We start from the raw sequence: 8854 nt of genomic DNA, 5'->3' as shown, positions 1-8854 counted from the left end.
ATACTATTTTATACTATTTTATTCTGTTTTGTACTTTTTTTTTACCTGAACAGTTCAGGTGAAATGCGCAGGAGATATTTCTCCTCCCCGTGAAAAGTATTTCTTTTTTAACACACATAAAAGGGGTCTTGGCACATGTGAAATAAAAACCGTTCGGCATATGCGGCATGCACTACGTGGTAACCTTACGTTCGCGCAAGCACGGGTGTATAACTCTTAGCTTTTGTGAAAAGTTCCTTAGTTTTTCTGGTTTGGCAAGACTGGCGCAAAAAATGAAGAGAATTGTAAAAAAATTGTTACAAAATTGCAATAAGCTTGCAGATAGATGCACGCACGAAACTTCCTTTGCTACATGCGTTGACACACAAAAGGGAAGAGAAAAATTTTGTTCGCGAACAAGGTGTTAATTACTTTTGGCTTGTATTCTCCTGTCGACTTTGAAATTTTGCTAAAAGCTTAAAAATGTGAACACCAGGTGGGTGGGCCATTGATCAAGGCTTGAACAAAATGCACGTCCCTTTTTGCCCGGTGACGGATCTTTCCTCCGCACAGAAAAAGGGTGGAGTAAAGTAAACAGGTGCGGGGGCGGGGGAAATGGAAAAATAGGGAAAAAAAGGAAATGAAATAGAAACGAAGTAGCAAAAAAAAGGAAACGAACACTGCGATGCTTTTAACCAGAAATAAAATAAAATAAAATAAAATAAAGTGTGTGCCCCTCCGCCGTGAACAAAAAAAATTAAGCGAAAGGGCAAACATGTGAAACGCAAGTTCACATGCACAGGGTGTGGCATGCCATATGTGAGTGGGGGGAGTTGAGTTCTTTTAAAAAATCTGCCTGGCAATGCTTGGCATGCCTGGTACGCCTGGTACGCTTGGTGCGCCTGGCCTGCTACTTAGTAGTTTGGTATATACATTAAATACACGCACGATTGCGTCGGGCAAGGCAAATGTGTATGCACACATACATGTGAACATGTGTGTTAGCCCGCGTGCATGGCGTATTATTTCACCAATGGAGGGGTTGTAATTGTCGGGAGTAGGGGCGCAGCGGACTCAGTGAGAGTTGCCGTGAACGCACGCAATGGGAACATTCCCCTATCGCACTCAGATGGTAGACGATACATAGCACCATCGCGTGGATTTCATTTTCTGCCCATGAGCAATGCAGTGCATATGTCACATGCCTATGTGACACTTCCCCGCGTTTGCATTTTTTCGCCCCTTTTTGAACTTTTTTTTTTTGCTACTAAATTGATTTCAAAGTGGAAAAGCAATTTTAAGAATGAGTCAGCTCTGTGCACACATGTTTCCTAAGGGGTGCCTCAATTGGGCAGTCCCGCATTTGGCCCTTTTATTCATTCTCCCTTTTATCCACCATCCATCCACTCGTTCACTTTTTTTCCCTGAGAAGAGCAACATTCGGCTAAACCCGTGCAGTACACACCTTTGCACAATTTTTTTTGCCTCCCCGTTCTGTTCCGTCCCCCCAAAACAAATTTTAACACCTTTCGCTGTCCGGAAGAAGAAACTCCCCACGAAGGTTGCATGCCTTTTGAAGGTAGCCATAAAAATGGGGGGAGTGGGGAGGGATTCCTCCAGTTTAATGGTTTCTCAAAATGATGCGAATTTGTAACGTTGGCAGAAATGGTACGTAAGGAATTGTACATCTTGAGGGCTTAATAAAACGTTGCAATATTGAGGGGTGTAGCCGCGGGGCGGCGTATCGGTTGATCGGCTCATGGATTTTATTGCCCCTCTGAGCAACCCATTAAACGAGGTATGTTACGGTGAAGTGCACAAAAGGCACCAGGCAGGAGAGATGGGGGAGGGGAAATTAATTCCCTTAAATCCGTCCGTTCCACGCAGAGATTCCCGCACATCCGGGGGGCCAATCCAAATGTAACACGGCATACATGCACGGTATACACCCACAGCATGGTTACACAGCATGGATACACAGCGTGCATATAATGCGGCACTGGGAGAGGACGAGACGTGCAGAGAGACCCTCCTCACAGGAGTGCACACAGTTAAGGTTATAGTTAATGTCAACGGTGACAGGCAGCAGGATGGGCCTGATGCGCGCTCGTAGCTAGCTACTGAGAGGAAGCATCAACACCACCACCCCCTCGTAAAGGGAACCCCTTTTCTTCTTTTCACTTTACTCATATTGTCCTTAACGCGAGGTGCCACCTTTGGTTATCTCCCCACCAAAGCGAGCAAAGCGGAAAAGGACCACCCATTATATTACTTGGCTGAATCGAGGCCACCATGCGACAGGGTAACATTTTATGAGGAATGCCAAAAAGGGGAACTGCAAAAGGAGGAGGCCTCATTGATGGTCCACGTGAACCCCTAAACGAAAAAAAATGTAACTCTCCCGAGATGGAGCTCCTCCAGAAAAAAGCGCCCCTTTCTCTTTTTTAATACCCTCCACCGGGGGGTGGCAGTCCAAATTGTATAACCAATTACGCAACCGAAAGATCCTGCGCTTGAAAAAAAAAAAGGAAAAAAGCGCGACATGTAATCATCATACAAAAGCGTGCATACGTTATATACTCACTTGCAACGCAACGTGAATTGCTGCATATGTTACGTGGCCCCGCGTGGGACGCAAAAGCTGGCCGGTTGCGTTACGTTTCACCTATGACCACGCCGTTCGCCTTTTTTTTTTTTTTTATTCCCCTGCTGTTTCGGCTACCCCTTTAAAAAAAAAAAAAAAAAAATACATAAAAGTAACATACGAGTAACATAAGAGTGACATATGCTACATGCCCACCATTCGCGCGGTAACCTCCCCTTACTTGGTTCACATCCCTTTTTTTTCATTTTCTATATCTTAATTTTTCTATCCATATTTTTCTCCCTTAACTGCAAAATGAGTATAGAATTTTGCTCGCAGCACCTTTTGGCCTATGACAACTCGATAATCGCCTCGGAAAATGAGTAACGCGCGGGAAAAGATGCGGCTGGATTGGCGGCATTTAAAGAGATCCTCTACAAACACGTTGAACTGACTCCAACGTGGTGATTGCCCTTGTCCCCCGCTACCCCCCCCCTCTTTTCACATATGAGACATCGTGTTTTCCCCCCTTTCCCCAACGCAGCATAAAATCCAAGGCGGAAGAAAACCTGCAGCGCATAGTCCACTGCATGGAAGCCTTGAAGAGTGGAAAGGACGATTATGGAGACCCCGCTTTCCAGATGACGAAAATGAACCATTTCAATATACCTAGGTACTCCAAAATCCCTAAAGAGAAAAAAAACACAAAATGGGAAACCTTTGCGAAAAAAAAATTGATGAAAAAGAATAAAAGTGGATTGATTTATGACAAGAATTCTAAAGGATGGGTCAGACGATTTCAGAAAAAGCAAATAAAAATAAATGAAGATAATGCAAACTTTGTTCATGAGTACAAACCGAGTGACAACATTTATGAAGACCCTTTTGAGAGAATGGAGGAGGAAAAGGAAATTAAAAAAATAAAACAGAAGGTGAGAGAAATGAAGAATAAATTTCACCAGGAGGGCATATCCACGGAGGACATCAAGTACATTGCTCGCCAGAAAAAGAAGAGGGATAATCTGATAGACAATTTGAAAACGTAAGAAAGGGAGAGCAGTAGCGCTAGCGGTAGCGCTAGCGGTAGTGCTAGCGGTAGTGCTAGCGGTAGTAGTAGCGGCAGCAGTACCGGCAGCAGTACCGGCAGCAGTACCGGTAGCAGTTGCGGAGTGTATACCAGCACCTCAACAGCTCGCTTAGTTACTGACACGTAGGAGGGTCACACGTATCAGATGATGAGTCTTCTCCCCCCGTGAACCCTCCATTCCATGACCTCCACTCTCGGAGGTGTATTGCATACCTTCACCAACTGCGCAACCGTCATTCCCATTGCTATCCCATTTTTTGTGCACCCCCTGCAGGGCCCAAATCTCCTCCTCGACGTTTGGGCGACAAGACAAACAGTTGAAAAAGGAAAAAAAAATGAAGGTGAAGAATAACGCCATAATGAAGCAAAAATGCGAGAAGCGCTTAGTCAAGGACGAAATTAAGCAAAATAATAAGCTGGCCGCCATTGTTTTGAAATCCCTGTAGGGGGGGGGGGGGGACCTATCGAGGCAATTTTCAAGGAATCTTTTGTTGCTTGCTCGATTCATTTGCGGGTCCTACTCCGGTATGACCCCCTTTTGAAGAATAAGTTGAGCGCATCGCATATCTACCATTGGTAGGCATCTCCTTCAGACCGAGTCCAAATTTGCAAAGCCTCGCACTCAAACGCTGCACGTGGAGAAGCCCGTGTGGTAATAATTTAAGACGATGCTTTTTACTTTATTTTTTATTTTTTTTTTTTTTGCTTAATTAAGAGGAATGCCATTCTCATCATTTTTACTTGCCTAATTTCCCCTCCAACTGATTTTTTTTTTGTCCTTTCTGCGCGTGTGTTAACCTCTCCCAACGCATGCTTCTTTCACCATCCGTGTCGCGTACAGTTGCGCGCCCCCCAAAAAAAAACTAGTCGCGGTAGTAATCGTTACCCGGCAATTTAAGTTTGCACATATAGCTGGTTATTATCAGCCAGTCGTGGCTCAGGTAAAAAAGTTATACATATACCCTTCACCCCATTGTGGAGAAACCAAACGTGTATGTTTGGAGTAGTCCCTCCTTACTGTCACTGTCCAAGTGGTAAAAAGGGAAGTGACTTGGATAAGAAGAGATGACCCACCTGTGTAGACTTTCATCCGTTGGATGTCCCCCCGTTAAAGGAAATTTCAGCAAGTCGTAAATCTTTTTTTTTTTTTCCCTCTATGGTTTATGGCTTACCCGAGGTGACACCTCCAATGGGGAAAATTTCGGCAAGGCAACAAACGCCAACGTTGCATAGGTTGGCCAATTTAAAATGCTGTAACCTCAAGAGAGCGATTATGTGTGTTAGACTGCCAGATGCAGCGAATAGGGTTGATTGGCATAGAGGTATACACTGCTGCATTGGTGCGCCGGAAAATTTACGGTGGAAGGCATCATCGTGGGCATCCCTTCATAGTAGTTGCAAAAAAGTTTTAAAGAACACCTTTTCGCCGTCACCTCAAAAATTGGGGACGCATCATTCGGGGTGAAGTTACCCAGTTGTTATATTCCCCATGAATACACAATTAAGCAACGTGTGGTTTTCCCCTTTTTTTTTTTCCATATAGGGGCGTCAAAAAGGTGAGAACTGTTTTGCGCGAAAAAAAAATTGCAGTGCACTCGCCATTTGGTTCCTACACTGTTTTTGCTGCTCCCCCGTTTGGCCACTTCACCGTTCGGCCACTTCACCATTTCGCCTCCTTCCCCAAACCCTGTCGCGCAATTGCGCAATTGCGCAGAACGCAGCTCAGCGCTGTTGTACGTTATAGAGGTTTTTGACGAATAGCCACTAGGGAAAAAATCGCCTGACCTTTGAAAAAAAAAAAAAAAAAAAAAATAAGCTAGCTCGTTCAGAATATTCTGCCATCCTGCTGCAATTTGCCGCAATTTCGTCGCAATTTCGTTGCAATTTCGTTGCAATTTTGTTGCAAATTTTATGAACAGTCAGAATTTTTTTGCGAACGTTTTACGGAACAATTTGCAGAACGCATACCCTACCCTCTGATCTCATTCCCCAGTATGAAGTATGCACATTTTTTTTTGAGGCGGGGGGTAAGTTGCAGGTCCCCCCTGAATGCTTGCGCGATGCAGAGAGCGGCATTTAGAAGATACTACTTCGCCAGCGTATACCCAAATGAGATCTGCGGGAAGGTGGTGCAGGGGCGCCTTTTCACCAGCAACGCGGGCATGTCTGACGGTAGCGGCCGCAGGGGTATGGAAGCACAAAATGGGAGCAGCGGAAGTGACGGAATTGAGGAAAGTAAGAAGAATGGCGAAAAAAGCGAAAACGGCGAAAAAGGCGAAGACGGTCAATTCGACCAGCGGGGCAAACGAGCGGAGGGCGCAGAACAGAAGAAAGAACAAATGAAGGAAACCAACTACGAAAAATTGAACAAGGCGGATTTAATTAACGAAATTAGGAAAACAAAACGAGACATCGAAGAAAAAATGGTGGACAATAAAATATTAAAAGAAAAGTATCTCTCCGTATTGGCAGAAAATGAAAACTTAAGACACAGATATGTAAAGGAAATCGAAAATAGCAAGCTGTACAGCATCAGCAATTTTGCAAAGTCGCTCTTGGATGTTGCAGATAATTTATCCCTAGCTATTAAAAATATCAACGAAGAATCGCTCAAGCAAAATGAAGAAATACACAACATATACAAAGGAATACAGATGACGGAGACTATACTACATAACATTTTTAATAAGTATGGAATTGATAAGTACGACCCGATTAATGAGAAATTCAACCCTCTCTTCCACGAGGCACTCTTCGAAATTAATGACGACACCAAGGAAAAGGGGACCGTGGCAACCGTTGTGCAGCAGGGCTACAAGATAAAGGACCGGATCTTGAGGTACACCTCGTTGTGATCGTCGGAGACGTTTTACGGACCGTGTTAAGTAGTCGGCTCACCCGAGCCGCTGCCTTGCATGCCTCCCATTTGACGATTACTTATTTTTACCCCCATCCCATTTTCCTTCCCCTCGCAGAGCTGCCAAGGTCGGAGTTGTTAAGAATTGAGCCCCTTAGAAGGTCTGCCCATTGGGGGTTTCTATCACCCCGTTGATGTATGCTCTCCGCAGTTAAGAAGGTGTACCTTTCGGAGGGGTCCCTTACAGGGTTTGGGCAACCACTTTGAGAAGACCGTTCACCGCGATCTTAGCGAGAGTAATGAATTGACTTCCAAGACCAGAATATCAAGAAGTTTTTTTTTTTTTTTTTTTTTTTTTTTTTTCCCCTTTTTTTTTTTTTACGCAAGGCGCATAGTCGTGCCACTCGCCTCTCCCCGCTCGATCGCACCAAACTAGGCAGTTACAAAACGTGTGCACCGTTTGGTTTGCACCAAAAGATATTGCAAACACGTACGTATTGGGAGCCCTATCCCTGTGGGCATAACGCAATCCGAAAGAGCGGCACTTCAGCGCAAGAATGTATGGCACATCAAAGCAAAGCAGCCAGCTGGGGTGAAATTCGAAGGCCGTGAATTCATTCCCACAGGTGAAAGGTGACCTAGCTGGAAAGGGTCGAAGAAGAAAAAAAGAAAAAAAGAAAAAAAGAAAACGCGTAAAGGAGAGAAACGGCTATATAACCGTTTTGCAATGTTTATTTTTGCCCGTTCTGTGCACCTGAAAATTTTTCCTCAAATAAACCCAAATTAACGCTTTTAAAATGACCACGGGGGAGAAAAAGGAGAAAAAAGGGGAACAGAAGGGCATGGCATAGCACGGCATAGTATGGCATAGCACGGCATACCATAGCATAACATAGCAGCCAACATTAACCTGTACGCCAGCTCAGCTCTCTTTTTAGTTCTTCCCCGTTCACGAGCAAGTGCCCATCTCCGTTTGCGCCCGTTGCTTAACTAACTAAACCTAACAAACGGGGGCGAGAAGCAAAGAGGAGCGATCTTACATCTCGCAGTCGGTCCAATTTTTCGTGTTCATTTGAAAAAAAAATAAAATAAAAATAAAAACAAAAACAAAAATAAGCTTAAAAAAAAAAGTAAACCTTACGACCCGCAGTGCATATATCTACCTCGGTTTCCGCGCCATAACGGATGAGACTGGGTGGTGCATCTATACCTCGTGCCTTGCCTTATGTATGCCGCCTCGTGCAAACAGAATAACACGCACATGCACATGGCACGAGAGCACATCCGCTCCTGCATGTATAACGACAATTCACTACGCTAATGCGTGGACGTCGGGATGGAAACACGCCTTATCGTGGCAAAAGAACATCCAAGAGCATTAAAATGTGTGCAAAACGAGATGATCGGATCGATCAGATATGTACATGATGCATACGTACGCACATATACCACACGCAAGCATTCGTTTTGGTCCCCCTAGATGTACTCACTCCCCTCTCATCTGCAAATAATATCCAAGGCGTGCTCAGGAGGAGTATATCACCCCCATGTGTGCCGCCGCCAGGATGTAAATGCATACTATGGCACATCCGACCTGCGGCACATGTTTTTAAGAAAACCAAGCCTCGGTTGGAAGCCTGCGCCGTCCGTCGCCCCTAGGCCTCTGTACCCGCAATTGGTATTTTTTTTTTATGGAGAGTTTGAAGTTCACCGCGTGCCAATTTTGGCAAACATTATTTCACCGAGTGACGCTTCGCAAAAAATAAAAGCGCCACTTTGCAAAATTAAAAACGCCACTTTGCAAATTTAAAAGCGCCACTTTACAAAATTAAATAAAATTTTGCGTGATTTCAGTTAAAGCATTCGCCTCCATTGTGTTGAATCAATTTTCCCATTTTATTCATTCCCTTCGCAGTTCGAGTACGTGCTCCCTTGCAGTTGGAGTCCGTATTGCGCCATTTTGCTGTTTCGCTAATTTATTCGCCCCACTGGGCCGCCTCGCCTGCCGCCGCTACAACGTAACGGCCGCTTCCCCCTTTCGCCATAGCGAGATTGAGTGCGTAGTACCCATAAGAGTATACCCCCAATTCAGTTCTTTTGCTTCGTTTCCCCTCCCCCCCTGAGTAAACTCAGCAAAAAGAAGCAAATTTGGAAAAGTGTATCAAAACGTAGCAACAAATTTGAAAAAAAAAAAAAAAGCAAAGAAAACAAAGAAAAAAAGAAACAAAAGAAAACAAAAGAAAACAAAACAACACGACTGTTGGTACAGTTTTTTCTCCCCTTTTCCAATTTTTTTTTTTTTTTTTTCCCCCCCCAAAAAAAAAAAAAAAAAAAAAAAAAAAAAAAA

At 44.2% G+C, this 8854-nt stretch overlaps 2 protein-coding genes across 2 annotated transcripts; both read left to right on the top strand.

Annotated features, from left to right (window-relative positions):
• Nucleotides 1–2716: 2716 nt before the first annotated feature.
• On the top strand, nucleotides 2717–4096 carry PCYB_093080 (ribosome biogenesis regulatory protein; the record flags this gene model as incomplete). Its single annotated transcript, XM_004222422.1, has 3 exons — nucleotides 2717–2946; nucleotides 3108–3605; nucleotides 3925–4096. Exons 1-3 carry the CDS (start codon nucleotides 2765–2767, stop codon nucleotides 4094–4096), a joined length of 852 nt encoding a protein of 283 aa, XP_004222470.1. The 5' UTR covers nucleotides 2717–2764.
• Nucleotides 4097–6073: 1977 nt separating this feature from the next.
• PCYB_093070 (co-chaperone GrpE) lies at nucleotides 6074–6656 on the top strand (the record flags this gene model as incomplete). Its single annotated transcript, XM_004222421.1, has 2 exons — nucleotides 6074–6489; nucleotides 6626–6656. 2 exons carry the CDS (start codon nucleotides 6074–6076, stop codon nucleotides 6654–6656), a joined length of 447 nt encoding a protein of 148 aa, XP_004222469.1.
• Nucleotides 6657–8854: the final 2198 nt, after the last annotated feature.

The sequence above is a fragment of the Plasmodium cynomolgi genome, chromosome 9 (genome assembly GCF_000321355.1).
Source record: "Plasmodium cynomolgi strain B DNA, chromosome 9, whole genome shotgun sequence".
In the NCBI taxonomy this organism is placed as follows: Eukaryota; Apicomplexa; class Aconoidasida; order Haemosporida; family Plasmodiidae; genus Plasmodium; species Plasmodium cynomolgi.
The sequence above is the reverse complement of the archived record's forward strand: the minus strand, read 5'-3'. Positions and strand labels throughout refer to the sequence as shown.